Source organism: Cajanus cajan, chromosome 3, assembly GCF_000230855.2.
Source record: "Cajanus cajan strain Asha chromosome 3, NIPB_CcT2T_4, whole genome shotgun sequence".
Classification (NCBI taxonomy): domain Eukaryota; kingdom Viridiplantae; phylum Streptophyta; class Magnoliopsida; order Fabales; family Fabaceae; genus Cajanus; species Cajanus cajan.
The window spans coordinates 67,356,882-67,377,772 of record NC_138519.1 but is presented as its reverse complement, the minus strand read 5'-3'; the positions used below and the strand labels follow the sequence as shown (position 1 = coordinate 67,377,772).

The window sequence follows — 20,891 nt, the reverse complement described above, 5'->3', positions numbered from 1 at the left end:
GATATAATACTAAACACTTATAACAATTCATTTTACACAAGTGCTAATGAAATATATATTATCTATTAAGTGTTAAAATAATAATTTGTTTTAAATACAATTTTATTGCAATAATTTATATCTAAATTAATTAGTTTTATATTATAAAATTATAATAAAAAAATGTTTATAAATTCTAAATATTATAAAGTCAATAAAAATTATTTTAAATTACAAGATAAATTTAAAATTATTAAATTACATTATCATTTCACAAGCCAAAATTACAAAAACATTTAAATCTAACATGATTTAAATTTTCTAAGCATAAGTTCCAGATAAAATTTTACAATTATTTTAAATAAAATACAAATATTTGTGAGTTTATTACTAAATGTATGTCCAGTGTACTATTAGGACGGGCGTATACACGAGCAAAATGCTAGTAATAAAAAAAAATGAAAAACGTTGAGAATGTTTCAGCTCTGTTATTGAACTCATGCGAGTAATTTCAGAATAATTCGACAACATTGCTTGCACAAGATCTGCTAGTTTAACCTTTTTTTCTAAATAACTGAAATCATTAGAATATAATCTATGAGGTCATTTGTTTGACACATGTTGACTCACAATTTGGCCACTTGATTGAGGAAGGTTGGGTCCACGGAGACAACAACCTAGAGAAATTACATCATTAGATTATTACAGAATAATAAAAAAATCAAAATAACAATGTATCTGTAAAGTAAATACCTTCCCAACACTTTTCCCTGAATGGAGATACTCAACAGCGTCTGCAACAGAATTCAGGCCTATAAATCTCTTTGGATCAACAGCAACCTGTATGAAGAAACCATAAAAGTAAAGGAACACATACTTTCAAAGCATGGCAACTAATACACATCAAGCAAATATACCGTTAATGAAGATAATTTTATTTATCCATAGATATGAATGGAATGCGTATAAATCACCTTTAGCTTTCCCGTGGAGTGAAGATTAAATAGCCTATCAAGATGTTCTTGCCACAAGTGACCATATTGCACCAGGAAAAAGCCAGACTGAAAATTTGAAATTGTGTACGAACATAAGTCAAAGAAAAATAAAATGATACATTGCACAGGAGATTGTAATTCTTGGAATGAAAGTAAGTTGTTGATGAGTTCACCATACCTGCTGTCCAAAACTAAAAATATTTTGGTTAGAAAATCAAAATTAGAGGTTATGTCCAAAATTCTGCACTTTGTGTCTATGGTGCTTTTACAGTACATTAATACAGAAATCATATACTACTAATTAGCCAGACTGTAGAAAGATGATTTCTATTACTCTAACAAAAGAATAGTCATATTTATAAATAATTACTTAAAAGGCATAAGTATTTGTCCTTCCAACATTTCATCACTGCATGATATGACAGGATTGAGGTTTAAAAGTTCAACTTTCTTACCCAGAAAACATTCTACTCCTGAATGAGAGATATTTTTAGTTCCGTAAGTCACATGACTAAATGACAATGAAATAAGAAATCAGAAGAAAAAAAAGTAATGGCTGCCTAATAGTGCATAACTTCATCATATTGCTACATACCACAGTTTGGCTCTTTGCTAAGAGCTTCTCACATAGTCCAGGGTATTTTGATGGCGTCCAACCCTTTTCTCCTTGATACTGGAATGAAAAAAACAAATATGAAATCAATATTGTTCGTTATCAATATATTTCTTAAGAGGTCAGAAACAGAGTACTGCAATTTATAATCCAGCACAGTACTCTTGAGGGACTAACAGTCTAACACCAGGTATTAGCTTCATACACTCTTCTACAGATAAATGGATTAGGGACTCTAACAATAAAAAGAATTCTATATTATGGTAATAAAGCTAGCTAAAATCCAAATTAATTCCAGATATCTGAGATGGGTTACAGTGTTACAGAATTCCATGTTCCTTATATCTTGTGAATTTGATAGTTAATACCACAAAAAAGTTCAAATCTAATTTTTACTACCTTAAATGAGGATAAAATCCAAGATATTACATGAATCTAGAATCACTAAATGAATCAGTTCTCAGTACTACCTCTTCAAAAAAGGGTAGTTGTGTAGTATACTATAGATGCAGTGAAACTTTCACAAGTGCAGTGGAGAACCAAAAATGTGGCATGAGAAGAACAAAGAAAAAACCTGAGAAATCATGCCAATAATAATGAGTCGTCCATGGACTGCCAAAGCATTCAAGCACAAGTTCAACATATCACCTCCAACAGACTCATAGATGATGTCAATACCTTTAGGGAACTCTTTCCTCATAACCTGCAAAATTAAGTAAAAAAATTTAAAATGTTGATAGGAAGCAGTTTACATAATTTATTCCAATAAAGACAACAACCAGAACAGAATCAACAAAGTAAAGATGCCCATTTGAACTTAAATGGAGTCCTGATATGAACATTGAATAATCATTAAAGATTTAGGTCATGGTGTTTAATTTGTCTTCGTTATGTGAAGGATCATCTTCTCCTCCACTGTCCAGCGCTTTCAGCTATAAATTATTGTTCTTTGGCAATTAGAACCAGTTAGGCTATGTCCAGTTTGTTTCACAGGTTTGTCAGCCAAGGTAATGGTTTACCTGTTTGAAGGAGCATATTTGTCTAAAGAGAGTTGATAGGTATTCCACAATGCAAATTGCTCAACAGAGATGTTGTAACATTTCGTCCTACACGGTTTTAAGATGAAATTCTACTTTCCTTTCATTCAGCAAAAGGTAAATATTTACTTCTGGTGCTCAAGGATTTTCTTCTTATATTTTAGGCTATCACCGGATTGTTGCTCGTGAATTCTTATACCATACATGGGTTTCACTCCCGTGATGCCTTTTCTAGACGACATTGTACTTGTTTGGTAAAAAAGGACTATAAAATAATATAAAAGAAAGAACAGATATTGAGGTGTATCAGTACTCAATAGTATCGGACATTATGGAAACAAAGTCTGAAAATTCATTCAACAAAATAGGTAAAAGAATAGAATTGATATTATAATCTAAACAGCAACTTGGATAATTCAATTAGCTAAATACATAAAGGACACATTAACCATCTGAATGGTTAATTAGGTTATAAAGATTTTTTTAACTTAACTGTTTTAATAAAAATAACAACAATAATAGCGGTTATGGTTAACAGAACCCTAAAAAGAATCACAAGATTTAAAAAACATACAGTTTTTATATCTTCACTGTGATAGTCTATGACTCTGTCAACTCCCAAATCTTTCAGAAGCTTGGCCTTTGCCCCACCTCCACAAGTTGCAACCACTGTATTTCCTGCTAATTTTGCTAGCTGCACACTAATCCAAATTAATAGGCCAGACAAAGAAACTTCTATGCAGAGAAATTCATAAATTTTAGAGTACGAAATCCAAGATTGAAGCACCCACCAAGTTATTTATTAATAAAATTGAGCAAGCTTTGTAATTTTTTTTGCTTATTTCTTTTTTCATGTTTCTTTTACACAAAGTGATACTTCGCTACTACAATCAATCTTGGAAGTCAACTGTTTTAAATTTTAAGTCAAGAGATGGTCTACGTTGACTACTTTCTTTTTTTCCTTTCTTTGTTTCATACACATAGGACCTCATCTCCAAGCATTTAAGAAGAAATGGCAAAAGAATGAGTAATCTGTCTTAAAATAGTCGTGAGTTATCTTTGGTCTTTAGGAGTCAAGGGAACATATATGAGTTCTATATGTGATCTCAAGAACAAGTAAAGCTTGGAAAAAAGAGAATAAAATAGTATTGATAATAGATGTCTACCAATATAGAAAGAGTGTGAAGAAAATAGATAGAGTAAAAGATACAAAATCTGCCAAGTTTTAACATTAGTTAGTTTTCCCAGGTTCCCTAAAACTATTAAATATCAAGAAACACCCAATTTGTTAGAATAATTCCTAGAAACATATACACAGATGCATATGGAAGACAAAAGGGGCATGTATGAAGTACCTGAACAGCAAATTGCCCAGTTCCACCCGCTGCAGCAGTGACAAGGACCACTTTTCCAGATTCCATCTGACCTGCCTTTTCAGTGTACAAAAATAAACTCTAATCAGGACAAGCCAATCCAGTGGAAGATGCACAGAAGGTATTATATAATAAAAAAGCACGAATTACATCAATATGTGAGATGAGTAGAGTTTCAAATAATAACAAATAAGGTACATCAAGAAGACAATCTTATATTAGTCAACCTTTTCTAGAGCAATTGAGGCTGTTAATCCTGATGTAAGCATGGCAACAACTTCAGGATCTGGTCTAGGCACTGGAAGGGCATGTTTTGAAGGAATCTAACCCAAAGCAACAATACAGTGTCAATAACTTATTAACTTGCATCATAATAAGTCTCACCTCTGTATCATCATCACATCAATCTAATAACCAAAATTACAGTTAGACAAATACTAGCAATACTCTCTCTAACACTTTTTAATCAACTCTAAATTATTAGTTTGAAGTTTATAAGATTACAAATTTTGGAAAATCCCACCACTAAGTTAGGAGAGAGATTCATTAATTGAAATGCAGGACCTATCAAAATTTGTAATTTTCAATAAATTTTAATCAATAATAGAAAAAGTGTTACAAAAAGAGTATCACTAATATTCCTCCTCACGGTTTTATAAGTGGTACATGGAAACTAAAATGACTAAGTGATTCACACGAAAGAAAAATATTATAAGGTTATGCATTGCCCACCATTATGAATTCAGCGTAGCCTCCAAAAGTCATGAATGCACAAGGCATACCAATTTTCAAGTCATTGACAGAATCCCCAACTGCTGCAATTATCCCTACAGCCTATAATATAACAACAACAAAAATGTACAAATGTAAGTAGAGGTCTACTGCATCAAGTGGTAGACTTCATATTACATGAGGATATATCTATACCTCAAATCCTGCATCAAATGGAAGACGAGAAGCAGTATCATCATTGTTGCCACCAAAATAGCGGCCTGAGCTAAAATTTACCTATCATAATTCATTCTTGTTAGAATTATGGATTATAGATGAAAATGCATGTTCTAGATGATGAAAGGATATAGCACTAGAAAGACTGGCGGAGAGAAGATTTGTATTTTTCCAAGTCATTGAAGTCAAACATGTATAGATTAAAATGAGAGGATATCATGAGACTCCTTATATAAATCAATACCACTCATTACAGAAACAATAAGTCTGTTTGTTTAAACTTTTTTCTCCTTTAAAGGCACTTCTTTTTAATAAAATAAACACTTTTTAGTCCCATTTCTCCTGTCATGCTTAAGTTACAAATCAAAACTATTAAAATCTAAGATAAGTTATCAATTATTGGGTCCCTTGGACCAAACGATTCCCTGGGTCAAAGTCTCAGAGTTCATCTACTTGGTTCATTTGCTAAGAACTCTGCCATCAGTTTTGTCATAAAAGCAACTTTTGAACAGACATGCTCTTGTATATGTGAAAAATATAAGTGTACACAAAATCTGGCTTATCATATTTTTACCATTTATTAACATTTTATCATATAAAAATAATATTAGGGTCCCCAAAAGGTAAGTGTTAAGCTAATGCATAATTCTTCTAGTCAATTAGTTTGACAATAAAGACAGTATCTTTTTGCTCTAATTGAGGCTATTTGTCAGGAAGTTAGGGCTTCGACATGTCTGAGAGAGAATTAAGAAAATAAAACTCAACAATATGCATACCAAGTCCTCTCGGAAAGATATAGCAACTTACATCACTAGCATTCACACCAGCATAAATTATCTTAACAAGAACATGCTTTGGTTTGACAGGTAATCTCAGTGGTGCTCTCACTTTACTGGTAGCATTCCGAAAGTTGTGAGTCAAGGTGTGAACAACTCTGCAAACAGTATGTAACACATCTTTAAATTAATAAAATTCTGAAAAGAAATAGTCAATAGATCAGTCAATTTGAAGATATAATTGCATCCTTTCTAACACTAATGAACATAGAAAATAAACATCTTCCACATGTATATGTTATAACAAGACATAGAGTTCCGATACACACATTTTCTCAAAACTCTCAGGAAGTTTAATTGATGGCGCTTTGAAATCAGATCTTCTCCAGAGACGAGAGGAACGTATCTTGTACTTTGCTTCTTCAGATGGAGAGGGCCAGTACTCTAAACCCCGGCGATTTGTAATCCATAGGCAATGACCAGCTTTACTTTCATCCATAATGAGCTCAAAAGCACCTTGAGAGGTTGCAATACTTTCGTATCAAAATTTGTGTACATTAAAAACATTGACCGATCACTATATTGACTCAATTGACATCATAACGTGTATAAAATATCAACAAAATGTTTTTAACAGCACAATTTTCAATCGACAAAGAAACTAGGATTTTAGATAGATAAAACATATATAGCATTAAACCCAAATAATATTTCTGGCATTGGCCAATCTGGACACGCAGAAGTTGATAATGTCAACTAGGGACAGCTCAAGTCACAAAAGATGGCATTGCTTTGATACCATGTTTGGAAGTTAGGATTTTAGGTAGAGAAGAAAGAAAAGAGAAAATAGAGACTTTGAATAGTCTTGTCTTATGCAAATTGATATGATACAAAATTCAGAGCAATAATCCGTAATTATATTAGGGCCAGTTTGGCTCATAATTATAATCAAATAAGAAAGAAAATTCAGAAATATAATGCAACGCAGAATTTACTCTTAAAACACCATCCAAAATACTATAAAATATTCTCAAAACACCTAGGTCTCATACTGATATTATGAGATGCTTTCTAGATATTTTTAATAGAAATGATGCACTTAAGCATGTTAAATGATCTTAGGAGATGTGCACGCAATGTAATAGGGGGTAATGGAAAACTAATCAACCATCCATCCACAACTTCTGTAATATTTACCATATAAAGCAAAATTTTACAAATTTATGATTTAGTAAGCTACAAAGTACAGGCACACCCACCCACCGCCTTTTGGCCAAGCCACATCAGAGAACAAGGAAATTTATAGACTTACCTTTCACCACCATTTCCATAGGTATAAAGCCCCCCGTCAAATTGATCGTCTTGGGATCTATCATCAACCCCATCTCAGTTTCAACAAACTGCACCAAAATTTCAGCATTATAGAACCTTGTAACAAAGCATTACAAGAAATTTTGCTCTGAAAATCAAAACATATTCAACACATGTTGGTTCCAAAGTCATGGCAGTTGGTTCCAACCAAGGTCTCTTGAACCGGGAAAAAATTAAAAAAAAAAAATTGAAAAAGTGAATCCATCTCACTCGACTCAACTCAGTTGGGACCCAAAATAGCTTTTAACAGAATAACAGAGAAGTACTAGTCAAATTCATTGTGTGAGGAAAGCTTTTTTTTTAAAAAGTTCAAGCCAATTTCAACAGTGTATTTAATATATCCACAGATTGAAGATTAATAATATAACCCAAGAATATTCATGCTTCAAATACAGATCTTACCTCAGGGCAAAGCACATTGACTCGAATTCCTTGTTTTTTGTATGAAACGAGTGCTCTAGAAAACATAACAACGCCACCTACAAAAGTATAGTAACATCATAAGATTTTAGGAAGCAATCGCAAATTCTAGAGATGGAGATATGAAACCCGTCATTTAACACTCACTGAAAAGATAAAATCATTTGTTTCGTCTTAATTTGTCCTTGGAAACAACTTTCCGGTTAAAAGCTTCCTTCTCAGTATTTTGTTTATTATTAAAAGTTTTTAAAAGTGGGATGGATAAAAATCGGGAGTTATTTATGATCACAAACCTACCAAGGTCAAAGGCAAGTTTTATCGTACTCTTATACATCTTACTGTATTCTGTGTTCTATGGTAATGAATATTGGGCTTAAAAGGGACAATAAGAGAAAAATGTGCTAGTAGAAATGAGAATGTCAAGATAAATGTGAGGCCACACAAGAAATGACAAGATACAAAGTTATTGTATACAAAGAGATATTGGTGTGGCACCCATTGAGAAAAAAGATGACAATGGTTTGGACTCGAATAATGATGGCCACTGGCCAATGAGCAGAGTAGATTGCATAATTTTGCAATTTTTAGTCTTGTAAAAGGAGGATACGGAGACCAAGAAGAACATAGGAGGAAGTTGTTAAGAGGAATCTCATGATAAACAATTTATCTGAATATTTGGTTTGTAACCAACTTGAATGACATTGTATGATCAATGTAGCCAACCCCTTGCCTAGTGGGATAAGGTTTTTGTTGTTGTTGTTGATTTAAAAAATTTAAAATACATATTAAACCACACCAAAGAGATGCCAATAATGGTGACTCTTTTCTTTTTTTTTTGGGATACACAAGAAATTTTATTAGGGGAAAAAAAGAGGTGCAACTTGGAGGATCATAAGAAAATCACAAGATTTCATGATTTTTGATGAAAGCAACCCCCATTCTCACAATTAAATTTTGAATCCTGCAAGAAATACAAAGAAATTTTGGAAATCACAATAAATAGACGATACATAAAAGCGTGTTTAGCATTATTATTTTTATGTCACAAAAACAGGGTTCTGTTAGCCACCTATATTGTGAATAGCAGTTTTAAATTTTAGAGCAAGGTAACAGTGAGGCCATCGTGTGATCCACACTTCAAGCCCAATGGTCATCTGCACGTATGCTCATGTTAACAGCTTCAATTAAGTTGAATTGAATAGGTCTTTGAGACCTTTTGTGTGGCAATTTTTTTTTTTAAATTCGACAGAAAGTTGTCAAGGAGTATACCCTAATCAGAGATGGTAAATTACAAACCTTTAGAGCCACTGTAGATAGGGTCAATCACCATTGGATAAAGACCAGAAGCAGAACCCAAGTTGATAATCACACCTGGTCTTTTGGCAGCTTGCATGGTTTTAATCTATTAAAATGGAGAATTGGAGATAATGAATGTCAACAATAATCAATGGTTTTAACCCCTCTTTTGCAAATAAACAGCAAATGGTGAACTATGTGTGTGATCTTATTGTGATTATGTAGGAGGAAATTATAATATTTTTATCATTGAGAATATGAACCAACTTTCTTTTGGCAGCATTAAGTAAATATTTTGTTAAAGGATATTAGATAAACCATTTCACGTTTTGAACTTACCGCAAGGCGAGTGGAATCAATAACAGCAGTGAAATTCACATTAACTGTGTGTCTCCATGTTCGTGTGCCATCTGTTTGATCCTCACGGAATGGTATAGGAGAACTAATCCCCGCACTGTTAATACAAATGTCTAGTCCTCCATATGTCAAAAAGTGCTTTTCAAATGCAGAAGCTAGATCTCCTGTTGGTGACTCTGAATTAATACATCTGTGTACACTAAAGGCAATCAAAACAGCAAATGCATTTGACAATTTATGACAGTTATATTATATGTATATATTATTATGCTATTTCATGGTAGTTGGAACTTGGAACACATTCATTTTACAGATTATGAAATTTTATTATGTGCTTTCTACCATGTGAATCTCGATAACTATGTATTTTCGTGTTAAGTGGTGCTACTATTTACTTCACTACCCCAAATGGAGACACTATATTTGCATTTTAGAAGAACAAAGATTTGATAAGGATCTTAAATAGAGTCCATAAGGAGCCAATTTCAACTTTCAGCGTGGGGAAGCCTGTTGTATGTCTTGCTAATAGACAATAATCCACTTACTTGCATTAGTCACATCACATTTCACAAACAAGGCAGAGGGAAATTCTAACTTAGAACGAAATTTGGTGTTAATTTTCTCAACGAGGCTTGCAACTTGTCTTCCCTTTTCTTCAGAGAAATCAACGATTGTGATAAATACTCCCTTCTCAGCAAGAGCTAGGGCAAGACCTTTGCCTGTATAAAAACCAAAAACATAGAATCACATTATTACACGCTATAATAGTATAAGCAAAGGAATCGCGTGATATAAACTAAGGGTTTGTTTGATCCTCTTCTCACTTTTTTATTTTAAAAACTTTTTTCCTAAAACAATTCCACAATACTCAGCAATCAATTTCTCATCCAAAGTCTATTAAGTTTTGAAAATTGTTTACAAAAAAACCAAACAATAGATCCAGTTAGGTGATGTTTTCTCATCCTCTTTTATTTTCTTCAAGTGACAAACTTTTATAAAACATAAAAGTATCCATGGTGGTGGAACAAAAGCTTTCTAACAGCAGGAGACAAACAAATTTTCTAAAACGGAAAACCGATTTTGATAAAAACAGTAAACAAACAAGGCCTGAATTTCATTGAGCACACATTTAGTGACACATGTATAAAAAACACGTAACATGCTAACGTTATCATTCTTTCACTTGTCTGTGACCAAAGCTTTACTCAGCTGGATTGAGCCTTAGAACTAATTTAATTCCTACACATGAAGACAGAGGAATAAGATTGAGTAAATAAACTAAGTAGTTGTTTGAACACGCGCTCTATAGTTTGCTATGCCTTTTCTTCCCAATTAGACCACTGATTCTTTCTGAAACAGCACAAATGAACGAAGTAATTCCGCTACAAAATCTCAAAGAGTGAAGGAATCGGATCTTTTAATTGCAAAAAGCGTGTCATACACACACATAAATGATCGTGTTAATTGAATTCAGGAGTGGCTAAAATCTCCATAGCATGGCTTGTTTAATTGGTTCCTCGAGTCAACTGAAACTTATTTTGAATGCGGATAATTGCAGGGAAGAGTATGTATGATATTGAGTATATGATTACGAATGGCGCTAAGGAAAAACAGGACGTTACCGATTCCAGAAGCACCACCAGTAACGAGTGCTGACAAACCAGGTTTGATCTCCATTAGTATCGTTCTTCTTCTTATTCTTCTTCTTCTTCAGATTTTGAGGGAAAATGATAAGATTGGTGAAACAAAACAAAACAATATAGTATTATAGCACTTCTCGATTCATGGTGTCGTGTCCCAGCCGAATGGAATATATATAGTTAGTTATTTACCACAGAAGGCAAAAACTAACGAGCTTCCTAATGAATAAAGAATTTTACTCAAATATACATGTTAAATATTTTTCTATTGATGCAGAAAAAACAGTATATTTAACATATATATTGTATTTATTAAAATATTTTTAAAATACATATTAAATATTTATTATATATAATTAAAAATTAAAATAAATTATATAAATAAATATTATATTTAAATATATAAATTACATATTAAATTTATAATGAATAATTTATGTTATAACATAAATTATTTTTATTTATTGATAATTTATTTAAAATAATAATAATTTAATTTATAAATAAATATAAGAAATGAAATTTGAATTAGATATAAAGTTAAAAAAGAATAGAAAATCCTTAAATTGGTTTGGCACAATATAATTATTTGTATTTTGTATATAAAGATTGGTTTTAATAAAAATCTTATTTTATTGATTTTTAATTAATATATTTGAAATATTTATTAACAAAATCACGTGTATATATAAAGCATTTAATATCATAATTGCTCATATATCTTATTTATTTTTTCTCTCCTTTTTCGGTTTTAAGTAAAACGTTAATTATTATTATTATAATATCTTATTTTTTGTCCAATAAATATCTTTTTATTATAAAATAATTGATTAATTCAAAATATATATAATAATATTTTTTTACAATAGTCAAACTAACTTACAAATTACTTAAAAATTATAAATTTCTTTAAATAAAATATCTTATAAATAAATTATTATGATTTTATTCGTAAAGCTAGTTTATAAATTTATAAAGTAATTTGATCAAAATAAATTTATTTAATATTATAACTTTTCATAGAAACTTATAATTTATTAGTATTTTAATATGTATTAATGTTTGTACTAAATGTTTATTAATTATGATTAAAATTTATATAAATTATACAAAATAATACTTACTAATACTGATTTTATTAGTCTGATAAATTAGTGATGTGATACCCTTACTACCCCAACACATATATAATATAATTTAATTAAGAAGAATAAACTTTCAAAGGGTTCGTAAAAGGGTCACATAAAACTTCAAAACTGTACTTTCTTCAATATAAGAAAATGACTGAAAAATAAAACTTGAAAGGTAAAATTTAAGAGTTTACAATTTTAAAATCATTTATTACAATACCAAATCCATATAAATATTTTGTCCTAGAAATCCTCTGCCCTAATGTCACATTATCAGAGCATTCCCATAATTTAACTGTTGACATTTTAGATGCCACTCATAGCCGGATCTTCTTCACCTAAAATATCCACAGTTTATACGGTGAGAAAAGAAAATATCTATATGCAAAGTACATACAAACACATCACAATATAATCTCATCATAATTCATTATTTAATAAAAATATATATATATATATATATATATCAATCATTCATCATCATCACATCTCAACTCACATTTAACATATCTCATTTCACATACATATCTCAATCCATCATAATCCACACCAATTATACAATTTACAACATCATTTCCATATTCATAATTCATGTCAATCTTACAATTAACAATATCATTTCCACATCCATAATTCATACCAATCTTACAATTAACACTATGCCAAGACCTCGCCACATCTGACACAAGTGATACAGGTTAATTGCCTCCCACACCAAACCAGGGTCACGCCCTCCCTGTAGCATCACTTACCCAGGGGCCGTGCCATCCCTAGTCATTAAGGAGTACGCTCATCCCTGAAGCATCACCTACCCAGGGTTCGTATCATCCCTGATCATCCGGGAGTACGCTCGTCCCTGAAACATCAACTACCAGGGTTCGTATCATCCTTGATCCTTTAGTGTGAGGAACCACAATCAAATTACAATCCATACAGTCTCTTGCAATTAACCCTATGTCAGGGCTGCCATAATCGACATAAGTGGTGTGTGTTAACTGTCTTACGCATCCCACACCATGTTAGGGTCACGCCCTCCCTGTAGCACCACTTACCCAGGGGCCGTGCCATCCCTAGTCATTGATGTGAGGCACCACAATCACAATCATAATCACATCCATACAACATCTCATTTCATATCTCAATTCCATGCACAATTCCATATCACATACACAACAGACAAGTCCAACAAAATAAGGGTTTACACACCCCTCAAGCAATTCACATCTAGATCATCAATTCTTATCAAATAATATACCAATAACATTCATAAATTAATATTATAATCAATGAAATTATCAATTTAATATAATTTTAACGTAAATAGTAAAACCCCCAATTATTTCAAAACTTAGCCCACACGCACTTTTCTACAGTTTCATTCTCCCTCTCAGATCATCATTCTTACAAATTAAATATATATTTCTAATCCTCAACACATACAGAATCTAATGGGATCCTCAATTTCTCAATTAGAAATAGTCCAATTTTTCTAAAACCTAACTTACAGGCACTTTTCTATAATTTCGTTCTCTCTCCTAGAGCATCATTTTTACAAATAAAATATATATATTCATAATCCTAAATTCATACAGAATCACATAAAACAAAGAATTCTCTAAACAGAAATAATTATAAAATTAGGGTTCTTTCTCTACCCAATTCCCTCATGTAACTCTACATATAAATAATCCCCTTTTCTCCCGTACATGGATAAACAGCAGTTGAAACTACAACAGGGATCTCTTGGTCTCCTCCTCTAAGTGCCCCATGGTCTTTAGAGAGAAGAAGAGGGGAAGAAAAAAGAACAGAAGAGAATAGGAAGAGAGAATGAGAGATGTGAGAAAATGAGAGGTAAGGCCTCCTATTTATAGGAATCTGCCTCAGCTAATCCGGAACGGCCCGTTCCAAAAGTGGAATGGCCGTTCTGGACCCTCCAGAACCAAGCAAAAATCTCAACTGGAACGGCCCGTTCCAAAATCGGAACGGCCCGTTCCAAAATCGGAACGGCCCGTTCCAAAACCCAGCAGAACGGCCCGTTCTACCTTCAGAACATCCCGTTCTCCAAACCAGAACGGCCCGTTCTCCAACCGGAACGGCCCGTTCTCCAACCGGAACGGCCCGTTCTCAACTACGTTTTTTAGGCAAATTCTTTATTCCGAAACGGCCCGTTTCACTTTCGAAACGGCCCGTTCCAGGCAACGAATTGGGCCCACGGCCCAGTAAAAATTTGGGCTGTTACAATACTCCCCTCCTTTAAGAAATTTCGTCCCCGAAATTTTTGCAATGGTAGTCTCCTCGCTTCTTACTTTCTAATTCTTATCCAACCTCACTACCTTATTGATGTACAACTCTATCACTTTCACCAAAGGATATCTAAGGATAAAACAAGTAAATTTGGTGAGCCTATCCACTAAAACACAAATAGAATCGATCTCTTAAGCGTCTCAGACAAACCTACAATTAAAGTCTATCCACTCACCATTACAGTTCCAAAATGGGACATCTAAGTGCTACACAAATTCCTAAAGACTTCTTGCATACTAAACACGAGCATACAATTTCTCTACTCCTCTATTTACCTTAGGCCACCATGCTTCCGCTGCACTAGGGATGGCAAATAAACTCGTACCCGTGGGTAATACCCGAACCCGTCCCGACTTTGACGGGGAATACCCACTTTGACCGGGTACGGGTACGGGTACGAGTAAAACCCGATAAAAAAAATCGGGTACGGGTACGGGGTCGGGTATATACTTACCCGCCCCGTCCCCGTCCCCGTCCCCGTCCCCATCCCCGTCCCCGGTTAAATACCCATCCCCGTTTAATTATTTTAAAAAAATTAACATTTTAAATATTATTGTAAAATCTAAACGTCTGAGCAAGCAAACACTTAGGTTATTGTTTCAATTTTTCAAATGTGATTCGCAATCCATACAACAATCCCTTTCCGCTTCTCTCTCTTACTCTTCACATTCACATTCACCTTCTCCCATTTCACCCTATCTGCCACCGCCGTCACCACCGCACCCGACGCTTCCGGCGACATCGACTTCATCCGAGCAAGCTGCAACACCACGCTATACCAGGACCTCTGCCTCTCACGCTTCGCCGTCGCAGTGCACCGTAGCCACGCTAACCTCGCCCGCGTGGCCGTCGTCGTCTCCCTCTCCAAGGCCCACGGCGCCGCCGCCTACCGCACCAGCCAGTCAGCCACGGAGCCACCGCATCAGCCACGAGTACTCTTTCTGCTTCACTTCTGCGTGTACATGGGTACAATGCTTTAAAGGGTCTTCTTTTAAAGCACATGCTTATCTATTTGTATATGAAAAACAGGTAGTTTTGGACTGTAGTGTGGAGCTGTTCAGGCAGATCCTTGCAGCTTCAATTGGGGTTTTGCTTTTCGAATAGGATCCAGATCGTTAAAAAAAAAATTTAAAAAGAAAATATTTTTTTACGGGTACGGGTACGGGTATACCCAATACCCGACGGGGACGGGGATGGGATAAAATTTACATACCCGACGGGTATGGGGACGGGGACGGGTATGGATTTTAGTCGCGGGGACGGGGACGGGTATCATGAAACCCGTACCCGCCCCGCCCCGTTGTCATCCCTACGCTGCACCACTCTAATACATCCTCCTAAGGTCCCGATACATCTCAATAGCTCCTAAATGAATGTCTTCCTCTAAAATCATCTTTCTTAATTAAAGGTTACTAAGCACCCAAATTTGTTCTTGCACCTCAAAACAACATCGATTCTACTCAGAAAAGTTATCTACACTCCTACCAATCTTTTCCACTTGATTCTCTAAGAAAGGCTCTAACTCCTAGGCTTCTCTAATCTCATCTATTAATTCACTAGTCACTTTCAACATAATCAATTCAATGCTCCTAAGGATAATCTCACACACAAAGCATAAGTCTCTAAATTCTTCAATCAATTCCAACCCTTAAATCATCAAAATGATATACCAGAGGTCATCATAATCAAGGCATCTGCCACAATATTGGTTTTACTTCTATGATCATCTCTAAAGATTAAGCACCTAAGCATAAGTTCACTAGGTATACATATCAGATCTCTAATTTCACCACTCTATTTATACCCAAGTCAAACTCTCATTCATCACCTTATCCTATAGCCTCATATCTTGTCACCAAAATTATGCTTCTCCAATTTCCTTCAACAATTCATTCACTACTCAAGTCATACTTAGTCTCACACTACTAAGGGTAACCTTATAAGCCAAACTTAAGTCTCTAATTTGAGCCAAAAGATTCATCTCTTTAATCATAAGGGAAGATAAATATAAAGGTTTCCTACACAAAACATCGATCACCACAATGGCTTTAGCCAAATAATAAATAAGATCAAAATCTTATTCCTTAAGAAATTCCAACTATCTCTTTTATCTCATATTTAACTCCTTTGGTCAAAAGATATTTAAGGTTCTCATGATCACTAAATACCTCAAGCTTAGAATCATATAGGTAGTGTCTCCAAATCTTAGTATAAATGACAAAATCACTAACTCAAGGTTATGAGTAAGGTAATTCCTCTCATGAATTCTCAATTTCCTAGAAGCATAAGCTACTATTGTTCCTTCTTGCATCAACACTATGTCCAAACCTATCTTAGAAGCATAACTATATACCACAAAAGACTTACTAAAATCTAGTAGTATTAACACTAGTCAATCTTTCGTTAAGAATTTCAAAACTACTCTCATACTTACTATCCCCCACAAGGACAACACTCTTCCTAGACGACCTAGTCGAAAGTAATGTTATCTTAGAAATTTACTCAATAAATCTCTAGTAGTAATGAGCTAACCCAAGAAACTCTTAACCTCACTAATAGTATCGCTCACTTAAGCACAACTTCTATCTTAGATAGATCTACGTTATACCTCCGCCAGAAATTACAGGACCTAGAAAACTCACTTCACACAATTAAAAATCATACTTAGATAAATTAGCGTAGAGCTGTCTTGGATACATCTTCATCCTCATCTCCAATACGATGATATCACACCCTAAGGTCAATCTTACTAAACACATAAACACTCACTAAATGATCCATAAGGTCATTTATCCTCATATCAACATACATGCATATCAAATCGTATTAGAATACCTACTTTAAACCTTCATATATACCATTCCTAAGCATGTACGAATCAATCACCATTTACTCCATATAGCACGTACATGAACCAACTTTACCACATAGCATCATATCATCTTAAACAACCTCTCAATGACAAAACCTCAAAACATCATATCCAAATCTATTTTTATCCTTGCTATGCCTAAGAACTCAAAAACATCATGACAACATATACCCACCTTCCACAACTATAAAAGCAATTGACACACAGAGAGTTATACTCATCCAAATGATCTCAAACCTATCTCAAAAGAAAGCTAAGAAAATAAGCTACAACTCTTATGAAGACATAAGATTCCAAAAAGATCATCTTCTTAGCTAAAAATTTCAAAAACCTCAACAGATATATTCGGCGCTTACAACTAGACCTTTGATCACTAAAGTAGCTATAACTAAAGTTCTAGACCTCCGTTTTATCTAATTCCAGTTCCATTGGAAAGATAACATTCAAGGCTACAACTTTTGTGAAGACTATAAAATCTAAATCTGTCAATACGGTACTGTTATTGGCACAACAAAACTGCAACGAAAATATTCCCTACACCATACAGCAATAGTGTACTAACATCCCACAAAATACCTCAACCATTCCAAAATCACTTCTTTCCACCTTAAACTCATATCCAAGCTTTTCACTACAATTCTAAACCAAATCAACTCACACATTCAGCATAAAAGACTTATAACTGAAATAAAATCCTCATGCAACCTAACCCTAACTAGGTTAATATGCAAGTATCAAAACTTAAGGGAATCACCAATACTTTGACCTTTCATCAAGAATGCTCAAAGCTCTAATGCTCAACACATAACCTTTTGGATTCAATCACTACAACTATAGTTTTCAGAAACTCCACCAATCATAAACTCTTAATACACTCGATAAATCAATGTCTTACCCACATTTAAGGTTCTAATAGTTCTAGTTGGTTAGCACAAGGCTTCGTCCACTATTACTAGCACATATGCTCATAACACGAGCGATACCACTCAACCACCACTTCTTACATAAGCAATAAGTATCAAAACAAATGAACAATCATGAATAGCATCAACTAAGCTATATCATGTCTTTCAACCAAACTATGAAAAAATAATATAAGTGTAAGCACAACACTAACAATACAAGGGAAACATCATCATAATGCAAAACATTGTTAGAGTACACACAATTAAATAACAACAAACAAAATCAATCATCATACTAACATATCAATAAATTTGACAATCGATTCATTCTATCATTCATCTACCAAATAAGCATAGTAGACTCATAACTCACGGTCGATTGGATCGACTTGCTTTGATACCACTAAATGTGACACCCTTACTACCCCAACACATAGATAATATAATTTAATTAAGAAGAATAAACTTTCAAAGGGTTCGTAAAAGGGTTCACATAAAACTTCAAAACTGTTCTTTCTTCAATATAAGAAAATGACTGAAAAATAAAACTTGAAAGGTAAAATTTAAGAGTTTACAATTTTAAAATCATTTATTACAATACCAAATCCATATAAATATTCTGTCCTAGAAATCCTCTGCCCTGATGTCACATTATCATAGCATTCCCATAATTTAACTGTTGACATTTTAGATGTCACTCGTAGCCGGATCTTCTTCACCTAAAATATCCACAGTTTATACGGTGAGAAAAGAAAATATCTATATGCAAAGTACATACAAACACATCACAATATAATCTCATCATAATTCATTATTTAATAAATAAAATATATATATATATATATATATATATATATATATATATATATATATATCAATCATTCATCATCATCACATCTCAACTCACATTTAACATATCTCATTTCACATACATATCTCAATCCATCATAATCCACACCAATTATACAATTTACAACATCATTTCCATATTCATAATTCATGTCAATCTTACAATTAACAATATCATTTCCACATCCATAATTCACACCAATCTTACAATTAACACTATGCCAAGACCTCGCCACATCTGACACAAGTGATACAGGTTAATTGCCTCCCACACCAAACCAGGGTCACGCCCTCCCTGTAGCATCACTTACCCAGGGGCCGTGCCATCCCTAGTCATTAAGGAGTACGCTCATCCCTGAAGCATCACCTACCCAGGGTTCGTATCATCCCTGATCATCCGGGAGTACGCTCGTCCCTGAAACATCAACTATCAGGGTTCGTATCATCCTTGATCCTTTAGTGTGAGGAACCACAATCAAATTACAATCCATACAGTCTCTTGCAATTAACCCTATGTCAGGGCTGCCATAATCGACATAAGTGGTGTGTGTTAACTGTCTTACGCATCCCACACCATGTTAGGGTCACGCCCTCCCTGTAGCACCACTTACCCAAGGGCCGTGCCATCCCTAGTCATTGATGTGAGGCACCACAATCACAATCATAATCACATCCATACAACATCTCATTTCATATCTCAATTCCATGCACAATTCCATATCACATACACAACAGACAAGTCCAACAAAATAAGGGTTTACACACCCCTCAAGCAATTCACATCTAGATCATCAATTCTTATCAAATAATATACCAATAACATTCATAAATTAATGTTATAATCAATGAAATTATCAATTTAATATAATTTTAACGTAAACAGTAAAACCCCCAATTATTTCAAAACTTAGCCCACACGCACTTTTCTACAGTTTCATTCTCCGTCTCAGATCATCATTCTTACAAATTAAATATATATTTCTAATCCTCAACACATACAGAATCTAATGGGATCCTCAATTTCTCAATTAGAAATAGTCCAATTTTTCTAAAACCTAACTTACAGGCACTTTTCTATAATTTTGTTCTCTCTCCTAGAGCATCATTTTTACAAATAAAATATATATATTCATAATCCTAAATTCATATAGAATCACATAAAACAAAGAATTCTCTAAACAGAAATAATTATAAAATTAGGATTCTTTCTCTACCCAATTCCCTCATGTAACTCTACATATAAATAATCCCATTTTCCCCCGTACATGGATAAACAGCAGTTGAAATTACAACAGGGATCTCTTGGTCTCCTCCTCTAAGTGCCCCATGGTCTTTAGAGAGAAGAAGAGGGGAAGAAAAAAGAACAGAAGAGAATAGGAAGAGAGAATGAGAGATGTGAGAAAATGAGAGGTAAGGTCTCCTATTTATAGGAATCTGCCTCAGCTAATCCGGAACGGCCCGTTCCAAAAGTGGAACGGCCGTTCTGGACCCTCCAGAACCAAGCAAAAATCTCAACTGGAACGGCCCGTTCCAAAACCGGAACGGCCCGTTCCAAAACTCAGCAGAACGGCTCGTTCTACCTTCAGAACATCCTGTTCTCCAAACCAGAACGGCCCGTTCTCTAACCGGAACGACTCGTTCTCTAACCGGAACGACCCGTTCTCCAACCGGAACGGCCCGTTCTCCAACCGGAACGGCCCGTTCTCAAAGTAGAATGGCCCGTTCTCAACTACGTTTTTTAGGCAAATTCTTTATTCCGGAACGGCCCGTTTCACTTTCGAAACGGCCCGTTCCAGGCAACGAATTGGACCCACGGCCCAGTAAAAATTTGGGCTGTTACAAGTGATATATGAATAATTTTTTTTACTTATAGGGGAAAATATCGAATAATTTAGAGAATAGTCAAAAGATGAAATAGTAAATAATTTAGATAATAATTAAAGAGTAAAGTATTATGATAAAAAGTAAAGATGAAAAAGAGAGGTATTTATATTTATTATTGTTGTTATAAGAGTAATTAAAGAAT

General features: G+C 34.0%; 1 protein-coding gene across 2 annotated transcripts; it reads right to left on the bottom strand.

Annotated features, from left to right (window-relative positions):
* Positions 1 to 311: 311 nt before the first annotated feature.
* Positions 312 to 10,963, bottom strand: NQR (ARP protein (REF)). 2 transcript variants are annotated; one of them, XM_020382089.3, is made up of 18 exons: positions 10,788 to 10,963; positions 9,711 to 9,884; positions 9,148 to 9,329; positions 8,809 to 8,914; positions 7,495 to 7,571; positions 7,034 to 7,121; positions 6,051 to 6,237; positions 5,753 to 5,879; positions 4,925 to 5,005; positions 4,730 to 4,831; positions 4,225 to 4,320; positions 3,980 to 4,054; positions 3,199 to 3,318; positions 2,162 to 2,290; positions 1,570 to 1,647; positions 954 to 1,040; positions 733 to 819; positions 312 to 656 (listed from the first exon to the last, which is right to left on the bottom strand). In XM_020382089.3, the coding sequence occupies exons 1-18, from the start codon at positions 10,840 to 10,842 to the stop codon at positions 606 to 608; spliced, it is 1,902 nt and encodes a 633-aa protein (XP_020237678.1). In that variant the 5' UTR covers positions 10,843 to 10,963; the 3' UTR covers positions 312 to 605. The 2 variants fall into 2 exon arrangements, with proteins under 2 accessions (XP_020237678.1, XP_082927259.1); XM_083071133.1 differs by lacking the exon at positions 10,788 to 10,963 and having other exon boundaries at positions 9,148 to 9,355; positions 9,711 to 9,851.
* Positions 10,964 to 20,891: the final 9,928 nt, after the last annotated feature.